The sequence below is a fragment of the Spermophilus citellus genome, assembly GCF_964194105.1.
Source record: "Spermophilus citellus genome assembly, chromosome: 19".
Lineage (NCBI taxonomy): Eukaryota > Metazoa > Chordata > Mammalia > Rodentia > Sciuridae > Spermophilus > Spermophilus citellus.
Window position 1 is genome coordinate 14,733,285 of NC_138201.1, and position 25,967 is coordinate 14,759,251.

The window sequence follows — 25,967 nt, forward strand, 5'->3', positions numbered from 1 at the left end:
AAGCCAAGTGGAAATGCTAAGAGATGCACCCTATGAGTCTTTGGGATGCTGTCCCCACAACTCCTGGGGCTTAAGAAAGTAAATGAGGATGGCTCAGTTGACTTTAAGGGTTTTTTATTTCTGTCACCAAATAGGCTAAAATTCTTTCTAGGCAACAGGATTTGGGAGAAGAGAATTCAGTTTAGATGAAAGATGTATATGCTAGGAACTGTCTAAGGAAAAAGGAAGAAGATGAAACACTTAAAACACACTGCTATAGAAGAGAGAAACAGATTTCTCCTTATAGCCTAGAGAAAGAGCCAGACCACTAAAATTCAACCCCAGCCAGAATCCCCGAGCATTTGCTCCATGGCAGATCCTGGGTAGACTGTGGGCACCCAAAGATGACTGTGATGCAGAGCCAGCCTTGGAGGGGCTCTCCAAGAAGAGGCTAAGGCAGAAGAAAAGAACGAGAGAGGCAGACAGGATGGGACCTTAACAGAGATGCAGACGGGGCCTTGGTTCTGCTGGGTTCTGCTGGAGAAGTTGCAGGAACCACTGTGCTCCTCCCACATGCTCTGCACATCGGGTGTGGAATCCCTTTTGTATTCATGCAAGTACTTTCCCACCTGGACCTTCACATACACTGTCCTGCCACCTGGAATGTGCCTGCCCCTGCTCCTCTCACAGTCACCTCCTCCTCTTCCTATAGATTCAGCTTAAATGACACCTCCCTAGAGAGAGTTCCCTGATCACAAGCTCAACATGGTTCTCAAAGCGTGGTCCCTGGACCAGCAGCATTAGCATCACTTGGGACCTTGTTGGAAATATAAGTCATCAGGGCCACCACAGACACTTAATCAGAAATGCTGGGGGTGGGCCAGGTGGGCCCAGCATCTATGATTTAACAACCCCTACAGTGACTCTGATGTATGCACAAATTTTGAGAACTTCTGGACTAATGTTTGGATCTTAAGTATCCCCCAAAGGTCCCTGTGTTAAAGGCTTGAATCCCAGTGTGGCACTAGTGGGAGATGGTGGAAACTTTAAGAAGTGGGGCCTAGTGGGACGTCTTCAGGTCACTGAGAGGATGCTGGGACTCTGCCCCTTCCTCCTCCTCTTTTCTGCTTCCTGGCTATGAGCTGAGCAGCTTTGCTACACCATACACTCCTGCCATGAGATGTTTCCCCTACATGAGGCCTAAAAGCAACGATTTGTCTAATTATGGATTGGAACCTCCAAAACTGTGAGCCAAAATAAACCTTTTATCTTTCTAAGCTGATTATCTCAGATATTTGTTACAATGACAGAAAGCTGACTAATATATTCTACCTTTCATTTCTACTCATTACCTTCCTGGGTGATCTTTAAGGGCAGGGACTGTTTCTGTTGTAGTCACTACATCTTCTGCCTAGCAACAAGGATGCCACATAGTAGGTGCTATGGAAAAGAGACCCTTGAGAAAAGTTCACATTTAAGCTGGGTCTTGAAGGATGGGTAGGAGTTTTCCAAATAGTCACAAGGACAGAGAGAGCATGCGATATTGTAGGCAGAGGGAACTGTGGATATAAATATGGTGAAATGTCTCAGGAGAGCTGCAATTCTGAGTATGCTAGTGGAAGATTGTTGGACACAAGGCTGGGTGAGAGCCTGATTATAGCGGGTATGGAATGCCAGGCTGAGGAGTGGGAACTTTCTCTCCTAGGCCATGTAGTTCTGAACCTTTCCTACACATTAGAGTCACTTGGGGAGCTTTTCCAAACACAAAAACCAATTAAGCAAGAATCTCTGGTGGTAGAGCTTAGTATTGATATTTTTTAAACACTCTTTAGAAGAGTCTGAAGCAGGCAGACTGGAGGATGGATGGGTGGATGAGTGGGTGGATGGAAAGATGGACAGATGGGGTAGATGGGTGGGTGGATGGGTAGGTAGGTGGGTGAGTATGGGTATAAATGTGGGACTGGAGGCAGGAGGAACTGTCAGGAGGGAATCTTAGTTCAGATGGAGAGATGTGACAAGGCCTGGGTGTTAGCACTGTGGCCACTGAATGCTGGTGAGACTTTTCAATAAGAGAACAGACCATCTTGGAGTCTTCCTGAAAACACAGGAGGAGGGAGTGGATGAGACTGTGAGGTTTGCATAGCATGTGACTGGGCGGATGCTGATGACATGATCTGAGATAAGACCTACAAGGAGAGAAGTAGGAGTAGGTTTGAGCAGAAAATACTTTTGTCTATCCCATTCCTTACAGCTTCCAAGGTGGTGATGGAAATGGAAAGATTAAAGGAGAGATGAGATAATTGAGCTGTTACCTAAAATGCTCTAGGGGCTTAGCTCAACTTAGAATGCAGGAACTCAACAGCATTGGGGAATTCAATGTGCAAAATACATGGAAGTCATAGCCAGAAGGTAGATTTCAGAGGGAAGGAAAAAGACAAGTGATCTTGAAGAGGCGTGGTAGTACTGGGACAGCTTGAGGACTGTTACTTAGGTCACCCAGCCAAAGTAACGTAAGCAGAGAGGCAGAAAGGAAGACTAAACTATAAGAGGAGGAAATTATTTTGCAGCAACTCAAGACTTGTCAGGTTGAAGAGAGCAGATGAAAGGTCTTCATTCATAAGATTTTCAGAGAAAGAAGAGAGAGAGTATGTGTATATGTGTGTGTGGGTGGGTGCATGTTGGGTACAAATGAGTGCTGCAATGCACCTGCCCCCCCCAAGCCTTCCACCTGAGTAGGAGAAAGATGAAGGAAAAGAGAATGTTGTCATAGCAAGGGGGAAATGGAGCAGAGAGCCATCTCCCCAAAATCTGGAGGTGATGTGGTCATGAATGGCTTCTTGGAGGAAGCACTTTCTAGACTGAGAAGTAAAGGCTGGGTTGGAGTTTCATAGGAAGAGCTTTCTAGGTAGAGAAATACAATCATCAAAAGCCCAGGAAGAAGCAGGAGGGCATGTTGGGGAGCTGAATGCAGCCGAGGGGATCTACAAGTGATGTTCTAGAATGAGGTTGAGGGTGACAAATGAGGTTGGAGAATTAGGTGGATGCCACATGTCTGAGGGCCTCTATATCCCATTATAGAGTTGGAGCTTCATTGTGAGGTTTGCAGGAAGTCACAGAAGGAGTTAAAGCTGGGAAGTGAAAGGGTAAAACCATATTTGCAAACCTTCACTTCAGTACTGTGCAGAAGAGGGTGGCATCCAGGTGCCCAAGACAGAAGTGGAGGGATAGATACTTAGGTAGTAAGCTGATTGGATTTGGGAGATTGGTTGGTTGGGGTTGGGTTGGTAACTGAGTGAGAGAAAATGATGTACAAGATGACCCCCAGTTTTCTGGTTTGGACCTGGAGGGAGCAGAGGTGGCCTTTGTTGGGACAAGAGCAGGTCAGAGGTGAGGCAAGAAGAGAAGATGGCAAGTTTAATTTGAATGTGACAAGTCTAAAGGACTATGGAACATCTAGATGGAGGCCTTTGGGCTAAAGAGAAAAATGTGGAAGCTGACCGCAAGTACTTGCATGATTTGCAAAACCACAGAATGACAAGGGACACTTTACAAAGGCACACAACCACGTTGGAGGATGAGGCAGATCCCCAAGAAGCCTGGTGAGGCAGCAGCTGGAGGGAGGAGGTAGGACCAGGCTACCATATCTCCACCCCTGCTGGTGACTTGGAAGAGGGCTAGGAGGTGACAATGAGCCAGCTTGTCCTCTGCAGAGATGCTGTTCCACACCCGCCATCCAATCAGCAGGCCCATTCTCCAGTCCACGTCAGCCTAGAAGACTGCTGGCTCTGCTCTCCTCACCTTTGCCCAACCCTGGCCCCCCTCATGTGTGGCTCATGTGTAGACCAAAAGGATGAGATGAGCTGTCCACAGCCAGGGTCAGGGTTGGAGCCAGCCACTCTGTGGAACCTTGACCCCATGGTTCCAGGGACTCACCACCTCACTGGGCCAAGGAGGGGCCACAGCATGTTGGCACAGAAAAACACCTGACCTAGGGGTGGATGTTCACCTGTGTCTGCCATCCCAGTCGTGTGACTTTATGCAGGTCAGCCTGTGGCTTGGCTACTCAAACCATAGAGTTAAATAACAAAAAAGAGCTCAGCAGCCATTCTTCAGCAGCTCATCTGTTCAAAGCATTTGTGTTGACTGTTCTGTTAGAGCCAGACTTGGGACATGATCGTGAAGAAAACAGGCAGCTCTGCCTCCACAGAGCCAACAGCATGATGGGCGAGACAGCCATCCCTCGAGGCCTCCCACAGATGTGCACAGAGTGAGATCAGCAGAAGGTGCTAGAGAGGAAGGGAGTACTGTGCCATTCGAGCCTAGAACAAAGGGACCTGACTTTGGAGGTCAGTGAAGCATCCCTGAGGAAGGGGCCATTAAACTGGGCTTTAAAGGAAGAGTTGGAGGGAGCCAGGGAAAGGTGGGAGGATGGGCGGGGGGCAGGTGGGAGAGGATTCCAGGCAGAGAGAACAGAATGGGCAAAGGTCCCTGGGGCAGGGAGTTTGGTGCATTTAAGGAATTGAAAAAGGCTTGTATAAAAGGAGCAGAGCAAGCAAGGTGGAAAGAGGAAAGAGAGGGGCCGGGTGGGGCTGGGGGTTTCTTCAGGATCTAATGTGCAGAACCCCCTCTAAATCATCTGAATTATCCTGGGACCATAAAAAGAGTCACCCAGGTCACATATGGCAAAGCCAGACACTAGCCCTCTGGAATCTTAAACGTTGGCCCTTCCCTTTTCAGGGCCCACTGTTGAAACTGGAACCCTTTGGCTCCCCCACCAGCAGCCATTTTTGCCTGCTCTGCAGGCTTGCTTTGGGAAGATGCAGGCTTGCTTTGGGAAGATGTCAGAATAAACCCCGGCAGGCACTCTCTCATCGAAGGCACATTCGAGCGACCTTTCTACTTTTCTAATCTTGCATCCAAGCGTCTCTTCAGCAGGCAGAAGCTGCTGAGCTAAGACATAATGTTGGAACTTTCGCATATGTATATATTTTCTTTTTTTATGGATAGAAAATAGCAATGAACATTTCTGGTGAGTCACAGCTTTCTTTCTTTCTTTGGCTAAGGGAGGTGGGTATAAGGTTCCAAGAGACTGAAGCTGGAGAAGTTGGGCCTTGCCAAGCTGGTGAGTTGGGAAAATGAAATTAGCAGTGAGCTAGCCTCTCCAGCTTCTCGGCTGGGGGCCGGAAAATTCCGTTCAGTGAACAGAACCCATTTCCAAGGCTGCAGAGCTCCACATTGCAGATGAATCCAAATCCATTGCCCTGGGATCCTGGTCCCTCTGGGAGGAAGGCAATCCTGCAGCTGACACGGGCCCCAGGTGCCAAGTCCCTATCACTGACTTCCTGCTCCCTTCCAGGATGTTCTCAGACTTTCTCCTGGGTTTACTCAGCTGCTGCCAGCAAACTTGCTCTTGAAAAATGTAACCTCGATTACCTTCAGGGCCAGAAAGGTGTGGTTAACCTCTTGCTACCCTAAGCTTCCCCAGGCAGGATTTGGAATCATCACATTTTCTTGTTGTAGTGTGAATCATTAATTCAGCAAATAATAACCCAGTGCGTGTCTGTACCCAGCAATGGTAAACAAAAGGAGCCACACCCCCTGCTTTCTGGAGCTTCTGGTCTAGTAAGGGTCTCATATAACAATCATATAATCACATACACAGATAGACAACTGGGATGCTGAGGCGGACTATGAACCTGGAGAGACTGTAACAAGATGGAGGTGACCTTACCTAGGGAAGGTGTCAGTGGGCCATGCTGGTTCTTCTTGTCATTACCATTAGTTGAGGTGTTTTTCCCTCCTTGAGCCCTCCCTGCCCCTCAGCAACTCCCCATCTCTATCACACTCCCCTATCTCAGTGTTACAATGGCACCTGGCATCTGCTTGTTTGTTTTCCTTGGTTCCTGGTCTCTGTCCCCCTCTCTCACTGTTTCTCTGGTGTCCAGGCAGGGCTGAGCACACATAGTCTGCTCTCATAAAATATTTGTTCACTAGGTAAAAAGGGTCCCTAAGCTAGGACCAGAAGGATGGCACAGGAATCAAAAAGAATACTCTAGCAGCAAGTGGGAAGGCCCTATGTGCATGGGCATCTTCTAGAACTGAGAGGAGGTGGGCATAACCAGAGGGCAGATGGGGACTTGATAAGGGATCAAAACAAGGCCAGAGAAGTAGCACAAGGTAGAACCCTGAAAATGAGCACCCAGGTACACTAATTTCTTAGTTTTTCTGTTCTTCAGGAGCAGAACAGAAGCAGTGTGTGCTAGCAGCTACTACTTGCATGAACTGTGCTAACAAGACCACAAACTGAGTGGCTCAAATCACAGAAAGCTGCTGTCTCAAGTTCTGGAGGCTAGAAGTCTAGGATCAAGGGGTCGGAAGGGTTGGCTCTTTCTGAGGCTGTGTGGTGGAGTCTGCTCCAGCCTCTATCCTGGCTCCTGGTGGTTTGCTGGAGTTCCATGGAATTTCTTGGTGTGGAGAAGCATCATGTTGGTCTCGGTCCTCATTCTTGCACAGGTTCTTCCCATGCATCCTCTGTGGGTTCAAAGCTCCCCTTTGCCTAAGGCCAGTCATGTCTGACGAGGGCCCACCCTCATGACTGCATTTTTACTTGATGACCTCTTTGAGGACCCTAGTCTTTAGGACTTCAACATATGAATTTTGAGGGGGACATGATAAAATCCCCAACAGGCTATCAGGCCAAGTGGATCAGGAAGGCCCAGGGAGAGTTCATAGAATGCCTCAGACATCTTTCTGGTGCCCATGAGAGGAGCCATGAACCATAGATGCAGAGGATTTAATCTGCTCTTGGTAGCTGGCACTCGGGCCTACCCCATCAGCCACCTCCCTTGTCCCTTCTCTGCTCACAGTAGTCTTCTCCAGAAAGCCACTGTAGCTAAGGCAGTGATGGATTTCTTCATTTATCTAGTTCTTTCTCTCCTTTTAGCTTATTTTATTCTCGATGAACATGTGCTAATTGTACATGTTAGTAGGGTTCAGTGTGATATTTCAATACATGTCTACATTTCTTGTGGCTCCCCCACCCCCGCCAGCTCCCCTCTGAGGCAAGCGAGTGGCTCCACTGCTATTTGGCAGCACTAAGACAGAGTCATTCTGAAGGGGACTAATTCCTTCATTGGGTCACCTGGCCAAAGTGGGCTCTGCTCACCCACACAAGTGCTGTGGAATCAGAGGCCACATGGGGTTCAAGTGCCTCCTCTGTGCATTATCAATGAAGTGAACTTGGGAAGTTAGTTAAACTTTTTCTTTGTTTATAAAATGAGGTATCAACTTCCTCAGAGTGGTGCTTTGAGGATTTAAATGAGACAATTCACATGATGCTTTCAGTATCAAACCCAACAAATGATAATTATTACTATTATTACTGCCTCACTAGGTTGTTGGGAAAATCAAATGAATCATGGATGTAGACAAACACACATTCACAGTAGGGTTTCAAAAAATGTTGGTTATCATTCCTCATTGTTACCTTCTCCTCCTGAAAACTCCTATGTGAGTGCCGAGGCCCACAGCAAATGTTTCGTGCCTCACTCTCTACCTTGCGGCAGATTCATTCACTTGCTCTGGTTCCTTTGGGATCCCATTCTGGACCACTCAGTATGGTAATAACACACTAGGTCTGGTGTCCAGCAGCACCTCTGAGCCCACCTTTGACTTGCTGAATGAAAGTCCCTGGCCCAGAAACCAGTCCCTAGGCAACCCCATCATCCCCTTCCCTGCAAGCCTCTTTGCCTTGGTTTATCCACCTGCAAAATGGTGCCCCACATGGTGTGTACCACAGTGGGTAGACAAAGGGGCCCCGGCTCACAGCACCTCTGGACAGTTCTTTTAACAGTCAGCTGTGGAACCTAAGCTAGAGGGTTCATTTGCCTGACCTTCAGGTCTCTTGCCTGTCAGGTGGGAATGATGCCATCTTCCCTGACCCTCCCCACCCCAGCAGGATGTTTGGGAGGATTTCAGCAGCTGAAGTCTGGTGACAGAATTTGACAAGTGTGAGGTCCTACAGAATCTCTGAAGGTCATTATTATCTTATTTTACTCACGGAATTGAGTCAAAACTAAACCCCTATTTATTACTACTCATTAAAAATTTCCCTTATTATAACATCTATTTTTCATTTTTATTATAAAAATTAAATGATGCTCATGTTTATATGTATATAAAACATATACATACATGGATAGGTTGCATCCTGATTCAGATATTGGAATTTGCTGATTATAGTCTTTGAGGATTCTAGGGCAGAAGTTGAGAAAGCCAGATGAATAAATTGGAAGAGGAAAAAGGGGCTGCAACCATAGGAAAGACCAGACTCTAGGCTGAGCCCCCTGTCTTAAAATCATTTCCAGCAGTGAAAATCAGAGGATGGCTAATGGAGAAGATAGAGATGAAAGATGTTCATTTTCCAGAAGGATCAGGAAGGGGTCCTAGGATGAGTTGCTACTGGCTTCAGCTATTCCTGCATGCTACCATGTTTAATATCATCTGTTTTTCTTTCTCTATTTAAATAAATTTATTTACAAAGGACGTTCCTTAGTCTTAGGTTTTTTTTTTAAGCATTATTTGCCATTAATAAAAGGTAACTGAACAAATAAATTAAAAAGAAACAAAACAGTACTATTCAATCTTAGGAGGGTGCTGAAGCCTGAGGTCGGCCTCCGTTAAGAGATTACAAAGTGCTAACAACACACTAGGACCAAACTGAGAATCTCTTCCTGGGGCCACTGAAAAGTTTGAAAGAGAAGTAAAAAGATAATTCAATATTTATGGTCTCTCTGTGTCATCAGAGATCCCTCCCTTATTTTGAGGAACACTGGTGGGGTTTATTTATTCATCGTGTTATAGAAACCTCCCCCCAAAAAAATACCTGGCTTTTGAGTGCACACCCTTATAGATGGACAACTCAGCACCTCTAGGGGAAGCCCTTTCTATGGCTAGACAGCTCAGGCTAATGGAATCAAGATCGACTTGAAGCCTGCTTCTCTGAAAGGCCTTTTGGCCTCACTTCTCTCCTATAGCCACAAAAAAGAAACCTATTCCATTTGTATATTTAAAGAAAGCCTCCACCGCAATTCATTAAAAATTTTGAATAGAGTATGATAGATAGGTACGTAAGTTGGTAGGTAGGTAGGTGGATGGATGGAAAGATAGATACATACAGAATTGTATATACACACACATATGGGGGAGGGGGAGAAAGAGAGAGAGAGAGAGAGAGAGAGAGATGAGACAAGAGATAGACTAGAAATGGCTCCTTGCTTTCAAGTAGCCAACAGAATGAAGCCTGATCACTCCCTAATAATACAGCCTGAGCCCCATGAAAGAGATACACAACTAACCGAGCTAAAGGAGCAACTGACTGTAGGCCTGGGACCTACCACAGGGTCTCTGCAAAGGAGGCATGCCCTAAGCTGGCCTTTGTGGGTTGAGTAGGAGTTAGCCTGGTCAGATGGTTGACTAGGGTCAGGAATCACTGAGCCAGACCAGAGGGGGGATGAAATGAACCCAAGGTCATGCAGTGCAGCTGGAAGCAGTTTATATTCTGGAGTAAGAAAAAGGAAGATTAAAATTTTAGCTGTGCCATTTACCAATTCTAGTTGTGTCTTTCTGGGCAAATAACTATTTCTCAAAACCACAATATTTTCAACTAGAGATATAAAGAGGTATCATCCAGAGCACACAGCTTACCATGAAGGTTCAAATGAGATAATGCATATTATTCATCTGGTAGAGCACGTGGTCATGAGGATATGAAGGGTATGTAACAAATTAAACTTATTACTGGGTACTTGTACTGTGTAGTGGTACCCCCTCCTCCACAGAAAATCTTAACTAACCTTCTCCAGATATCTTCACCATAATTGATTTTAGGACTATCAGCAAAAGAGTTCAATGTAGTTAAACTTCCTGTTTTCTTGTTGCTTATTTTACTTGGTCACTGGCCTGGAAGAAATCAGCACTCCAGGTGCTAAACACCCCTTTACTAGTTTTTCACATATCCAGTATAGTAGTTGTAGAAGTGTGTTTGCAAATGCAAAATGTGATTAAAAAAAAAAGACAAATTCTTTAACAAGGCCTCTGGCCTTGAGCTGGAGCTTCACAAAAATGTCTACATTTCTAAGATAAGAGAAGTTTGCAATTGGGTAACAGCTGGCAGAGGGAGAAAAGAAAGGAGAGAAGAAGCTCTCCCCTACCTGCCCAGAACAGTGAAAGAAAAAGCTGTTTTTATGTGAACTTCTGCAGACTGTGAACTTCTGAGCCCCTCCCCTTACATGCTGGGTATAAAAATTCTGAAACTACCTGAACTCAGGGTTCAGGGGATTACAGCGAAAATTGTGCCCTCTGAACCTGGCTGCAGCCAAATAAAACTGTTTCCTGCTATCTTTGGTGCTCTGCCTTGTCTGTCTCTACAAAAAAAACTGTATTCTAATTATGGTAATAGTAACAATTAGCAACAGAGACAATAGCCCTATCTGAGGTCCTTCTCCATCCCCACCTCCTTTTTTTTAAAGTATATATTTTTAGTTGTTGAGCACCTTTTTGTTCTTTTTTTTTTTTTAAAGAGAGAAAGAGAGCGAGAGAGAGAATTTTAATACTTATTTTTTGGTTATCTGCGGACACAACATCTTTGTTTATATGTGGTGCTGAGGATCGAACCCAGGCCGCACGCATGCCAGGCGAGTGCGCTACCGCTTGAGCCACATCCCCAGCCCCACCTTTTTGTTCTTTATTTATGTGGTGCTGAGAATCAAATGCCTCACACATGTTAGGCAAGCACTCTACCACTGATCTACAATCCCAGCCCCTGAGCAAACCTTTTAATCCTGAATCCTTTGCACATTTATGGGCTCAATTTATACACTACAAGAGTGCTTCTCTGTTTAGGAATAATCTGGAAGGCTAAATCTAAATTTTACCATATCTATGGGGGGAAAAAACTGCAATGCTTTATCCCCAAGAAAAATTGTTTTCTTGGAAATGAACTTACTTATTCACTGGAATCCTCTTCTCTCAACAGCTCTGTGAAGCTGAAAGATATTCCAAACCTCCCTGGTCCAGAACATTTGCATAGAATATTATTCATTAACTAGCCAAATTCTGACTTTCCCCAAACATTTTTAGCATAATAGGATAGATTTCCCTGTTGTCCCCCACCCACCCACTCACCACAGTGGTCCACATGGCAGCAAGCAACACTAAGCCCCTCTGGATGGTATGTCTTCATCAGGTATATCCCCGGGGAAGGTGAGGACCATTAAAAATGAAGGGATCAGAATACAAGGGGCCTCTGTCACCCCAAATATGGTGGACTGTTTACATGGAGCGTTGGAACATCCGTTCTAAGGGAGGAAACTGCTGTTTGTCTAGAGCAGAGCTTTGTAAATTAAGTCCCAAGGAGTGCTAGTGTATGAAATATTAATACATGTTATGGAAAGAAAAGTTCCATGGTCAAAAGCTTTCAGAAAGAAGGCAAAAAGCTTATTTACTGTGAAACTTCTCAGCCTTCCATATGCTAAGTCATGTCAAAAATCTTGAAGAGGGATGATAATAGCAGCCAGTGGTCCCCAAACTTAGAACTCTTTTTCTCATTCTCTTTCACCTTTCCCTCTCTCCTCGACTCTGCCTCTCTGCCTCTTGCTCTCTTTCTCTAACATACATAAAGTACTGATGCTTTGGGCTAGGGTTGTGGCTTAGTGGTAGAGTGCTTGCCTAGCACGTGTGAAGCATTGAGTTCAATCCTCAGCACCATATAAAAAATAAATTAAAAAAAATAAAAGTGTTGTGTCCATCTACAACTAAAAATATTTGTTTTAAAAAAAAGTGTTTTAGAAAACATTTCTCTGAGGGTGTTTTAGAAAACATTTCTCTGGAGGAAGCAGAAGTCTTCATCCCAGGAATACTTCACAGAATTACCCAACTTGTTTGGGCCAGACCATCCACCCAAGAGGTAGGTTCTCAGGAACCCTATTTGCCAACCTCCATGCCATGTTCCCACTCAGGAAGGAATTCCAGCGCCAGTCCCTCAAAAGAAAAAGCCAAGCTCATGTTAGGCCTGGCCTGAAAAGGGCAGCGGACTGTGGATTTCATACTGGTGAGCAGGAGGGAAGGCCAGTGCAGCCTGAAAGTGAGCTGTAAAACATTTATCATCCAGAAAACTATCATTCTGCATGGGTCTTAAAAGTGAATAGAGGACTGGGGTTGTAGCTTAGTGGTAGAGTGCCTGATTAACATGTGTAGGGCACTGAGTTAGATCCTCAGCACCACATAAAGATAAATAAAGGTATTGTGTCCATCTACAACTAAAAACCAATTTTTTAAAAAAGTGAATAGAGGCTGGGCGTGTTGGTGCATGCCTGTAATCCCAAATGCTCGGGAGGCTAAGGCTAGAAGATGGAGAGGTCAAAGCCAGCCTCAGTAAGAGCGAGGCACTAAGCAACTCAGTGAGACCCTGTCTCTAAATAAAATACAAAATAGGGCTGGGGATGTGACTCCATGGTCAAGTGCCCCCTGGGTTCAATCACTGGTACCCCCCCCACACAAAAAAAGTGAATAGATAGCAGGGCGCAACAGCACATGCCTGTAACTCCAGTGACTCAAGAGGCTAAAACAGCAAGATTGTAAACTCAAGGTCAGACTCGCTAACTTAATATGATTCTGTCTCAAAATTTAAAAATAAAATAAAAAGTGCTGGGAATGTAGCTCAATGGTAGAGTGTCACTGGGTTAAAGCCTCAGGACTGGGAGGGGGAAAAAAAGTGAATGGACACTAAAACCCCCAGGAGAGGTTGTTAATGCTGATTCCTGGGTCTTGTCACAGGTGAGGGGTGAGGCCCAAGATTTTGCATTTCTGACAAGCTTCCATCTGTCCAAGCTTTGTAAACCAGCTCTAGTCTTCGGTAAATCACCATTTTCCAGATAGGGAAACCACCATCAAGTCTACTCTGTCATCTCGGCAACATAATGCCAGGTATCAGGCACTCGAGTGGGTGACATTTTGCCCAAATGACATCACCCAGCTCCTAAGGTGGAAAAAGACATAGTCTACACACATCCCCGGCGATTCTAATCAGCACCTACATTTCATTAATTCACTCAATATTTAGTGCCAACATGTGTCAAGATTTGCCCTAGGTACTAGGGACTATCCCCCCAGGTCACCAGCCACCCTCTCTACCACGTATGAGCTTGCAGTCTAGTGCCCATCCAAAGGGAGAGACAAGTGATAAGAAGGGGACAAGACAGGATTGTGACTCTGCCTCACCCTCCTCCTCAACTTCTTTCCATCCCAAGTCAACAGAGGGCAACACCCTTGATTCTTCTCCCTTCCTTCTTCCCACCACTGAGAGATTTCACTGGTATTTATTTGCCATCTCTGCTCTGCCCCCAGGTCCTGATTACCTCCTTCCTAAGGAGCTGCACCCACACCCTGGAGTCTCCTCCACTCCATCCTCAGCCCCTCCAACCCAGTAGTCAGAAAAATACAAACTGGATCATGCTAGCCTCTCTCTGCGAGCCTCAAGGACTTCTTAGTCTCCCTCAGCTACTTCTAGTCACCTGGGATTCCTTCCCTCTCACACTGTCCCCAAAGCTGCTCCCTTTCATCTCCCAGGTCTTAGCATAAACACCACTTCCTGAAGAAATCTTCAATGTGATGACTACTATAGTACTCAGTGCGGAGGATGAAAGAGTACTGCCAAGCTCTTAACACTTCCTCCAATGAGAGGAGGGTTTCACCTCCCCTCCCATGAAGCTGAGCTAGAGCTGAAACTGCTCTGACCAATAGGATCCAGGGGACCAGGCCTAGGATTAGCCTTAATGAGCTCCATTGAAGCCATCTTGCTCTCTCCCAGTCCTGAGCTACTGGGTCTAGAGTCTGACACTACATGGAGAAAGTGGCCCAGGTTTCTAGCCATTCCCATCAAAGCACCAGGCATGTGAGTAAAGCCATCTTGGACCCTCCAGAGCAGACAAGCCACCAGGTTAGTATCACTGAGCAATTCCAGTCAATGCCACATAAAGCAGAAGAATCACCCCACTAAGTCCTGTCCACATCCCTGACCCATTAAATCAGGAGAGACATCAAAAGTGGGCATGTTGCTATTACACAGAATAGACAACCAGAAAGCTCATCTTGAAAATCATTTGATTAAAGTTTGTCTTTTCTTTTATTTAGCTTTTTAAGCTTTATTCTTCAATTATCTCCTCCACAAAAATAAATTTCACCATGGCAGGAATCAAGATTATTTTGCTAACCACCATAGACCTGAAGACTGAAATGCAGTAGATGCTCAGTGAATAAAAAGTGAATAAGTAAATAGGAACATATGAACACTGTGGGCAGACAGGGAAAGGCACCAGGTCAGAATCAAGGGAAGTTTCCAGAGCAAGAGACATCTAAATGCTGAGGGCTGATGGTTCAAAGGCACAGCTACTTGGGTGCCTGAATCAACCATGCCAAATTACAGCATCCCTGAGCTATGCCCTTGACTCAGTACTCAAGAGCAGAAACTGTGCTTTATTTACCTTAGTGTTGTCAGCACTGGGCCCAGTCCCAGGAAGAAAGAGGCCCTCAATACATGCATTTTAAGTAAAGAAAGGATCCATGGCTTCTTGGAGAGAGAAGCCAATCTGGAAGTCAGGAACCCTGGATTCTCAAGCCCAACAGCTCACTCTGTGTCCTTGGTCAAAGAAGCTACTTGGCTTTTCTGGCTTGCAGTTTGCCTGGGATAAAACCATGAGTTCTCTCACTACTCCCCTGAGTTATCATCAGGATTATGAAACAGCAAAGATGTCAGAGTTGTTAGAGTGGAAGCACGAGCTGATAGAAAAGAAACATGATGATATTGCTCTCCAAATGCTCAGCCTGCCCCAGGGAGACCCAGAGTCATCGCCAGAGCTTTTCTTTGACTCCTGCACAAAACTCAGCACAGGTGAGTCTAACCCAGAACACAGCACCTCCTGGCAGCTGTAAATTTTCCTATTGTGCAAGTGAATAGAAGTCAGCTAAGAGATGTGGCCCACAGAGCAGAGAGAAGCACACTAGATTTAGAGGGAAGGGACCCAGGTCTCTGTCCCAGTTCTGCCTCTAATTTGTTGTGAGATCTGGACAGCTGGATTCCCTCTCTGAACCAAATCTCTCAGTCAGAAGGGACTGTACAGACCAAGTAAGTAAATCCCTTCATCCCTTCCTCCTTCCTTCCTCCAGCCCTCTTTTCCTTCCTTTATTCTCCTTCCTTCCTTTCCCCTCCCTCCCTTCCTCCTTTCTTCCTCTATTTCTTCTTCCTTCCTGTCTGCCTTCCTCTATTTCTTCTCTCCTCCTTCCTTCCTTGCTCCGTCCCTCCACTGCTTCTCTTTCCTTCCTGCCTGCCCTTCTCCATTTCTTCTTCCTTCCTTTCTTCCTCCCTCTCTTCATGTCATTCACAAACATCCCATCTCTGCCCAGAACTGGGCCCATTGCAGTGAGAATAAAACAAATCCTAAGCCCTGTACCCAAGACTGAGAAGCTATTTGGCCTGAAAATTCTTAAATGGAGATTCTGTAGACAGCAGGACAAGGCTTCTCAGGATGGTCAAGATGAAAGACCCAGGGCACAGCACAGCTCCTGTGCCCTGATCTCCAAACAAGAAGCGGTCAGGGGTCAGTCAGTGCCCTGGAGTCTAAGGTGAGTCCGAAATGATCTAGAGACTCTCCAAAAGCCATCAGGGGCTGCATGAGCACATTAGCATCGTGCAGAGGGCCTGCCCCAGCTGCACAGGCCTGGGCAACACCTTAATTAGACTTTCAAACTGTGACAAGCAGCCTGCCTGGCCCGACTGCCAGCTGGGGCTCCTGTTCCGTCTGGTGGCTCCCTTAATGAACCCATGGGGGGCTGGTCGAGCTCATTACAGGCTATGCAAGAGAGCAGGGGACCTTCCCCCCACCCCATGTCTCCAGTCCCACCTCTCCCCCTCTCTCCAATGTGCACACTTAGAATGGGGAGAGAACTGACTCCAAATCAAGAGGAAGGAGCACATGGAGATGGGACCCAAGCTCTCCACACTGCCCTATCTCTGCAGCCCAGGGAGCCAAGGAGAGGATGGCTCCAGAGTCAGCTCAGCCAGGGCTATGATTTGCAGCTGCAGGGTTCACAGCCCGCCAAATCAAATGGGGCCTCTGTACACTCAGAGGTTGGTGTGTGAGAAATCACAACTGGGGAGGGTTTGTGTGTCATAAATTAGTAAATAAGGCAGGGAAAGGGTTCTGATCCTCCAGGGAACAAGGAAGAGGAATGCTTTGAGAACCCATTCTATGGAGAAGAGATTTTAAGGTCATTGTGCTGGAGGAATTTAGAAGAGGGCTGGCTGTTACCCAGTTAAAACACAACTAGACAGGGTCAGGATGTCCTAAAATGAGGCAGAGGTCTCATGTGGGTGGAAATGGAGGTTAATCCATGCCTGGACTTGATAGGATAGTAATAATAAAAGCAATACTGAGTGCTTACAGTTTATGACAAGCACTTTCCTTGGGCAACTCATTCTCTACGCAACCTATGTAAGAACTATTTTGGTCTTTCACTTTATGCACTGGGAAAACTGAGGCTTGGAGGTATAAGTAACCTGCAGAACTAGCATCTTATAGCACGCCCTTTGCCTCTAACAAGTCCCAGTATGCTTTGCCACCAACTGCCTGCCCAGTCCAGCGTGGCCCCTCGCATCTCTTGGGACCCCACAGCCAACTTCTCACTTGAACTGGTGCTCCCGGGAGCTGCGGATTTTGGAAGAGAACCGCTCGGCCAGCTTCTCCAGGCTGCGGGAGTACTCGAGCTCAATCTCAGCCTTCCTGCGGAAGAACTCCTGGAGATCTTGAAGCAGCTGCAGCCGCGACTCTGACTGCTGCTCCAGGCATTTGAACTGCTCGACCAGCTGCGTGCGGATCTCTGCAGAAGCAAGAAGCTGAACATTAGTTAGGCTGCTGGTGGGGACAGTACTGGACCCACCCTGCTGATCCAGCAATGCCAGCTCAGGCACTGCAATCTAAGCATCCCCTGCCTTGCAGCCCTGCATGATCCCTAGAGCCTCTTGGACGTTGGTTAGACCCCAGACCTTGCTCGGCAGAGCATTAGTACAAAGACTTGACACATGCCATTTTGGCCACTCGATCTAACCCTATGTTTCCCAAACTTGAATCACTGCATGTTGCCACCACAATTTTTACCATACCCACAATGCCACCAGCTAAATTATTATTTCTTCCATATAATCAAGTAGATGGACTCACTTTTCTTACTGATGTGAACTTGCTTAAAATGAAAAGCTGCATATCATTATAGTAAAATGGAGAACCAGGAGCAGCCTAGGACATAGGAAATGAGTTCAACAAAAACAAGAATTCTGTACAATCCTGTCTAGTCAGTTCCTCAAAGGCCCCTCTGCCTCAGCTGCTTGCTCTTTAGCAACAAAGGGAAATGGCAGCCCGAGAGGGCTAAAGAAAGATCTTCTCCAGGTACAGTGAAGACAGAGAAAGGGCTGTGAAGGGGATGCTGCTTGCTCTTGGGTTTTAGTGTTATTCAAGGACATAGCTGTGCTCTGCTTTAAATTACCTTGAATTCCGTGTATAAACATCTCAAGTGCTACTAGAAGAATGTAGCCCACTTCAGGAAATATTGATGGGGCAAACCAGGTCTGTACTACCAGGACAAAAGTTCAAGAGCTGGGAGTCAGACTTCAAAATTACAGCCAAGGGCTGGGGTTGAGACTCAGTGGTAGAGCGCTTGCCTTGCATGTGTGAGGCCCTGGGTTTGATCCTCAACACCACATAAAAATAAATAAATAAAGATATTTGTTTATCTACAACTAAAAAAAATATTTTAAAAAAAATTGAAGCCAAATGCTCATGACTACAGCCAATCTCATCTTCGAGCCCTAGTGTTGTCACTGCCACCATCCCCATGTAGCGAATTCCTTCTCTGACATTCCTGAAGTTCTCTATAGATCGTCTCTCCAAAACACTCTTCTCATACCAGCAATCCACTCAAAAATACCTCTGCCTCAAGATTAAGTCCAACTCCATAGCCCAGAATTCAAAACCATCCAGCACCCTCTCCCAAATGTTACTGCTCAGGACTTCTCTCCCAGTGGAGCCTCCAAATCTGTCAATCCAGTCCTTGCAATGTCCAATCTTACTTGCTCAAATGTGCACCCTATCTGACATAGTGACCCACAACATTTTAGCATCCTTCGGAAAGTTGATCTTCAAAATGGGGCAGACCCTCTCTGTTGCATACAAAGATACCCCAGGGGATGTGCAGGCAGAGTTACAAATCCACCTCAGATCCTCAGCAGAAAGTGTCCATTCCCACTCTTTCCTAAAACCACTCTGCCTGAGAAAGTGCAGATGGTGTCTAGATGGTGTGAAACTCTCCCTCTTCACAATGGTCCTGTTTCCCATTTTACAGGAGGAAGACCAACGTTTCATGCATCCAGAATCTGAATGTGGCACAGCATCCCAAAGTGTCAAAAAATCTGGGTCTCAAAACAGAGAGGGACAAATCAAAATGTTGGTGCTAGCAAATATTTTTTTCATCAAGGACTATAAATTCTTGCTACTCAAAGTATGGTTCACGGACCAGAGGTATCACCATTACTTAAAAACATTGAAGTGCCCAAACTCACCAAGATGTATACATTAAATGTATGCTACTTTCTGTATATCAATTATACTTTAGTAAACCTAGAAGAGAAGAAAAAAAACAGAATCTCAAGCCCCAGCCCTGACCTGCTGGATCAGAATCTGCATTTTAATAAGTTCCCTGGGTCATCCTTATGTACCTTGAAGTTTGAGCAACACTGTCATCTCCCATCCCATCCATTTTATTATGAGAAACATTTCCTACAAAATGTTATTTTGTATGTCTAATAGTCTATCAAATTTGCAAAGTATTAATATTATTTTAATGACCTGTTTATTAGCAATCACTAAAATGATAAATTAATCCAAAGGAAAGATCCTTAGAATTGTGTGGTCAAAGGACAAATGTAAAATGTTCATTTCAATTTACATACACGTTTGGGATAAAAAGAAGTATGATAATCTATCAAGAATTAAACCATAATACATTAAGGTAAAAGTCTGTGAAGGAAGTAGGAGGGAATTATGAACTTCAGAAGACAAAGGACCAATGTAAATATTTCTTACTTGTTTGGGTATTTTTTCCTTCCTTTGTGTATGTGTGTGTATGTACAGTTCTGGGGATTGAACACAGGGTCCCAGGGCCTCAAACATTGAACTACATTCTACCTTTTTAAGTTTGTTTTTATTTTGAGTCAGTGTCTCCACTAAGTTGCCCAGGGTGGCCTCAAATTTACAATCTTCCTGAGTAGCTGGGATTATGGATGTGCACCACCACAGCTGGCTTATTGGTATTTTTGCTGAATGACAAAGGATTCCAATGTATTATGGTATTTATCATATGACCTGGCAATTCCACTCATGACAATATATATATCCAAAAGAAATCAGTGCTTATTTCCACCCAAAAATATATACAAGGATAGTAACTTAATAGGCAAATATTAGAAATGCCCCTAGATATCCAGTAACAATGAGAATGTTCTACTACTAATCTGCAGAGCAATCCTGAAACCCACAGACCTTGTGTTTACTGAAAGCAGCCAGAACTAATGAAATCATGAAAAGCTAGTTTATCATGATAGAGATGAGAGAAGTGGTCACCTTTGAAGGGTTATTCACTGAGAGGGGGCACAAGATGCTTTCCAAAGTCCTGGAGATGTCCCTCAACTTGATTTAGCGGGTAGGGACACTGGTAAAAATTATTGAGTTGCACAATTAAGATCTGTGCATTTTACTATTTACATATGATACTTCAATAAAAGACAAAATAAAAAATTGCTGTTACTTAGTTTCCATTTGATGGTGCTTGTTTGTGGTACTGGGGACTGAGCCCAGGGCACTTTAACATTGAGCTACATCTCTAGCCACCCCCCTGATTTTTTTTTTTTTTTTTGAGACAGGGTCTTGCTAAGTTGCAGAGGCTGGCCTCTCAAACTTGTGATCCTCCAGCCTCAGCTGGAGGCTGGGATTACAGGCGTGCACCATTGCACCCAGTTCCATTTGATGGAAGAGTGTAATGTTAATCTAAGGTGTCAATATTTAAAACACAGCAGAAATACATCCTTTGTAGCTACTTAGAATGAAACATTTTAGGTGTCAAGTTAAAATGTGTGAAGGGGAAGAGATTGTTTTCCCTCAAAAAGTTCATTTAGAGGGTAAGCAGCCAAAAAAAAAAAAAAAAGGCAGAAAACCACAGTTTTGGAACCCGAGTCAAGCACAGCTCCTCCCACAAGGTCCTGGCTGCTGCCCTGGGGCTTCCTCTCAACTCCCCACAGATTCCCACTTGCTCTCAGACTGCCTGGCAGTGCTTGGTTATGGTGTGTTTGTTCCTTCATGTATGCATGTCATATCTGCCATCTCCTCAAAAGAAACTTAAGCTCTGAAGGCAGATTCTCCCAGCACACACAGTAGGTCATCAGGGTATCGGTATCTATACAGCAAACTGCCATTCACCTTTATCAAGTGCCTTTGCCCAAGTGCACTCAGTGTGATTATGAGAGCCTCAGCTGACACAAATGCATACCTACACACATACACCACACATGCACAAAACACACAACACATACCACACACACCATGCACACTATACACCACTCTGAAAATGCTTTCCATGTTTTGTTCCAAAGACTTTTAGACCATTGGCTGTCATCATAATCCAACAATAAGTGCCAGCGCAGGGAGAGTGGCAGGCCCAGCCCGAGTACTTTAGGTGCTTCCCCAAGGTGGGCTGCACAGGTGCTTCTAGTGTTCCCATTTTCCCCCCATAAGAAAGGGAATAGAGGCTCAAGAGATGTCACCAGCCTGTGACATCTACATAGCAGAGCTAGGGATCAACCCCAGATCCCTCAGAAGGTGACAATACTGTTCTCCACTGTATGAAAGACTGGCGTCCCTACAGAGCTCCGTGGCCTGTGTTTCGTGGATTAGCCTTGTTTTCCAGATTAAACAAAACAGAAAGCACCTTCTGCCCATCTGAATTCTACCTCTTGCATCCTCTTCCGGACAAGACGAGAGCCAGAGGGATCTTCCTTACTAGAAATGCTACAGCCGCTGCCTCCGCCCTTCCAGGGTTATCACCAGGAGCCAGTGTTCTCATATTTTAGAGGAAACACTCATAAATCACGTTGTGATGATAGGAGACAATTTGGAAGGAGCAGAGAACTTCCCTAGTTCGCACAACTAGCTGGGGCCTTCCAGGCGGGGCTCTGAATGGCCTGCCAGCATTTTGGACAGGTCAGAGCCAAGGTTTTCCAGCAAGAAAGGCCCCGGCAGGAGCATCCTCTGTAGCCTGCTGTGGTCTGCCACCCTCAGGGGATCTGACTGACCGATCATCTCGGTACTTCTAACTCCCTTCCCAGTTGCTGCTAGAAGCCGGCATGGACTTGGCTTTTCTTCTTGAAGATTTCAAATAGAGAGGAAAACGAAAAAATAAAATAAAATACAACAGATTGTTCCCATGGCCTTTGTTCAGCCAATGTTCCCCTGAGGAGACAGATCCAGCCTCAGCAGAGCACTGAGTGGCTGAAAAATAAAAAGGAGTGGGGCAGGAAAAGGAAGAAGAGTTGGGATAGGCTTTGATCTCAGAACCATTGAGCTGAGGATGACCTCAAAGATCACTTATTACAACCTCTTAGTTCCACCAACTGGGGCATGAGGTCCAGAGAAGGGGCAGAACTAATGCAGCAGCCCTGGTTCCTGAAGCACAAATCCATGTCACTCTTCTGGTATAATTCTCCATAGCTCCCCATTTGAATCTTCACTCTGGCATTCAAAGCCAAGACTCTACAACTGTCTAGCCAACCCCCATCATGCTCCTGCTCATCTTCCAGTCCACAGTCTCACTAAAGACAGCTGTGCCTGCCTGTGCCAATGCTGTCACTCATCATAAGACCCAGAGGCCACTCCCAGCTCCTGATAATCAAAGTCTCACAAATGAAAGGAGCAGAGAAATTCTTCAGTTTCCAGTTAATCAGGATTTTTTTTTAAATGACTACACTAGTTTTGAGCAGTTTCAGGTTTACCAAAACCTTGTCCATAAAGTTCAGAGCTCTCATATGTCCCCTTTCTCCTGCCTGGTTTTCCTTATTATTAACATATTTTATTAGTGTAGTATGTTTGTTACAACTGAAGAATATTTAAAGAATATTTTAAAATATTTAAATAGCCCTACTTTACATTAGGGTTCACTCTTGGAGTTGGTACATCTATAAGTCTGAAATGAATATTGACACATCTCCCCCATTACAATACCATAGAGAATAGTTTCGCTGGCTTCAAAGTCCCCGGTACTTCATTTAGTCATCCCTCCCCTTTTCTCCACTTCTCCTCCCCAAACTCTTGGCAACCACTGATCTTGTTCCTGTCTCCATATTTTGACTTTTCCAAAATGTCACAGTTGGAATTATACACCATGTAGCCTCTTCACATTGGCTTCTTTCACTCAGCAATATGTATTTAGAGCTTTTCCATGTCTGTCTGTTATTCGAGAGCTCATTTCTTTTCATCAGTGAATACTATTCCATTAAATTAATTCACAGTTTGTTTATTCATTTACCAATTGGGTACTTCCAATTGGGGTCCACTATGAATAAGCTGTGATAAATATCTGTGTGCAGGTTTTTGTGTGAACATAAGTTTTCAACTTATTTAGATAAGCATCTTTTTTAAAATTGATTTTTTCAGGTTTACAAGAAAAAAAGGGAATTATTAGATACAAAAATTCAAAAGATACAATGGCAGATAGAGAAAAGACTCTCTCCCATCCCTTTCCACCAGCCTTCCACCAAATTCCCCCTTTCTACCAAGTTCCACCTAGCTCCCTTCCACTAAGTTCCCTTCCACCAAGGCTACCAAGGTAACAGGTTTATGTGCATTCCACAAGTAATAATGGCATTTATCTATGGGCACGTGGGGAATGTGTGTTTCAAATATACTAATTCCCTTGTTGGGATACAGATTATAGCATATCATTCAGTGTTCTTTACCCTACCTTTTCCTTTTAAGAATTCATCCTGGATACCAGTCTATATCATCATATACAGAAATTCCTCTGTTTTCTGACACTGTAAAATTTCACTCTAAAAATTTTTAGCCATTTCCCTTTGTTGAACTATAAGTTGGTTATAACATATAAGCTTTTCTTTGCACGTGTGTAGGAATATCCTCTGTATGAACATTCTTCTTTAATATATTTATTAACTGAGGCATATCTATAGGGTACAGTGTGGCATTCCAATACATGTACATAATGGATAATGATGTCTGATACCTTCTTAGAAGTGGAAATGCCAGATCGAAAGGCATTCACATGAGGATTTTAAGATTGCTAAACCAGGGGCTGGGGATGTGGCTCAAGCGGTAGCGCGCTTGCCTGGCATGCGTGCGGCCCGGGTTCGATCCTCAGCACCACATACCAACAAAGATGTTGTGTCCGCCGAGAACTAAAAAATAAATATTGAAAATTCTCTCTCTCTCTCTCTCTCCTCTCTCACTCTCTCTTTAAAAAAAAAAAAAAAAGATTGCTAAACTGCCCTCCTTTGAAATTGTAACAATTTATACTCCAAGTTGAAATTTATGAGAGGATCAGAGGAATTGTTTAAAAAGCAGACATGCCTGGATCTGCTTCCTAATGCAGGGTTGGGAGGAGGGCCAAGGGTAGAGGTTTGGGTAAAACAAAACTGGTCTTGACTTAGTTAATTGTTGAAGTGTATTGTAGTTGTAGATATGGGGAAGGGGCTTGTTATACTGGTTTTTTTTTTAACTATTGTAATGTTTGAAATTTTCCATAATAGAAAGAGAAGGGGAAATAAAATCAGACAAAGCCAGGAACTTGATGCCAAATCTGCAGCTCTGGCTAACAGGTCTGTCCAGTTAAGAATACCAACTTGCCCCCAGAGGCCTCTGTCCCCAGCTGCAGACAGCCCTCTTGGATTAAAAAGAGAGGCCAGAGGGGCTGGGGTTGTGGCTCAGTGGTAGAGTGCTTGCCTAGCATGTATGAGGCACTGGGTTCGATTCTCAGCATCACATATGAATAAATGAATAAATTCTAATTTATTCTAATCTGACTTTTCTGGTACCCTCTGGAATGGAGAAAACCCTCTTTCACAGTCTGGACTCAACTGGAAAGTCAAGATCAAGAGAGAGTTTATTGCCTCTGCTCAATGGAGGACTCTGTCATACCCTCCCCCCACACCCCGTGTTAAGTCCTAGGAGCGAACAAGGATGAACTGCACACAATGTCACCGCTGGCAATGCTCTTCAGCCCTAGGCATGATCTCACCTGACCATCAAGTTATCCCATGAGGCTGGCAGTTTTATCACTTCTATAGATGAAGCAACTCAGACTCAGGGAGGGGAAGTGATTTGCCCAGGACCACTAGAAAGTGGCAGAGCAAGGGCTCATACCCAGAGCAAGAGGAGAAAGGAACCACCATCACCAGATCCGCGGGCCAAGATGTTTCCCTCTGGGCTCCCAAGGCTGCCCCTTTCAGGAATCTCAACCCACTCTATCTCCTGTCTCCACCCACACTTCATCTGTCAACTTGGTGCTATTGGCACTGGGCCTGGGCCTGTGCCTGGTTGTCATTGTATCCATTCCAAGGCATCCTGACCTTGACCTCAGGCGTTTCCGTGATGGAGGGGAACCTCACCTCTGCAGTACAATGTAATGGGCTTGGTTCACCTGCCCAAGTGGTTCAACTCCTGACCCTGCCACATGTTCAGCTAGGAGAACTTGGGCAGGTTTCCTTGTTTCCCTGGCATTCAGTTTCTTCTGTAAGACGGGAATAATAATAATCAACTTTGTATTGTTGTGAGAACAGTAAGCGATAATGCAGAGAACACTCCCAGCACTGGGCTTCACACATATTGCCTCTGCACTGTCTAAACCAGCAGCCACAGGACACATGTGGCTATTCAAATGAATTCATTCCTCCATCACACCTGCCACATTTTGAATGCTCAAAGTCTCATGTGGCTTATGGCTACCATGTTGCAGAATATTTCCCTCATTGCAGAAACATCAACTGGACAGCACTGTGCTCAAGGCTTCATAAAGTTTAGCTATGGTTATCATTTATTATTATTGCTTCCTATGGCCATTTATGATTTCCTGAAGTGGATAATAAGGTCCTGAGAGGCAGGGATGCACTGTTTTACTACTCAGAACATGTGCACATGTCCTCTAACAAGAGTCCACAAACTCCCCCAAACAGCAAAATCATTAAGGCTCTCATTGCCTAGCCCAAGGCCCAACATCCTGAGGGGTCCCCTGCTCTCCAACTCCAGTGTTGGGGGAAACAGTGTGGCCCAGCGGATAGACTGGGCAGATTGTAGACTCTGAAACCACTGGCACAAGATTGAATAATATGTCTTGCCCTGGGGGGGGGGGGGAGTCACTATTTTTCATCTGTAAAAGACAGGTACCCGTTCCTACCCTATAGGATGGTTGCCAGGATCAGACTAGAAATAATGTGTATAATATGCCAAGACACCTAGTGGACGCCAGACAAACAGCTCCCCACAGAGGTGGTCTGGCCCAGCAGGAAGGGTACATGTTAATAGTTTGGGGACAGCCTACCTGGAGTCCAAATCTGATTGACATCACTTGGGGAAGTCACTGGGGCTCTCTGAGTCTCTGTTTTCTCTGTTATTCTGGGAATAATATCTTCCTGGTTGGAATGCCAAAAAGGTGAGAGATGGTAGCCTCGTGTGATATGTGGCACATAGTAAGTTCTCAGTAAACAAACCATTCCTGTATCTGTAGTCAAGCACAGTGAGCATTGCTTGTGTTGGGCACTGAGCAAGGTATTTTCCAGGGACCATCTCATGACTGTAAGGAGTACTGTTACCCCTACAACCATC

The 25,967-nt window shown here is 45.1% G+C and overlaps 1 protein-coding gene across 4 annotated transcripts in view; it reads right to left on the minus strand.

The window, feature by feature from the left end:
- SRGAP3 (SLIT-ROBO Rho GTPase activating protein 3) overlaps positions 1-25,967 on the minus strand; it is a 252,101-nt gene that overhangs the window by 110,541 nt on the left and 115,593 nt on the right. For all 4 annotated transcript variants that reach the window (XR_014019852.1, XM_081276010.1, XM_081276009.1 and 1 more), the window contains exon 2: positions 16,719-16,911. Coding sequence is in view for 3 of the 4 variants with exons in the window: in XM_081276010.1 (XP_081132136.1) it covers positions 16,719-16,911 (193 nt within the window). In the remaining variant the exon portion in view is untranslated. The remainder of the gene's footprint in view (positions 1-16,718; positions 16,912-25,967) is intronic.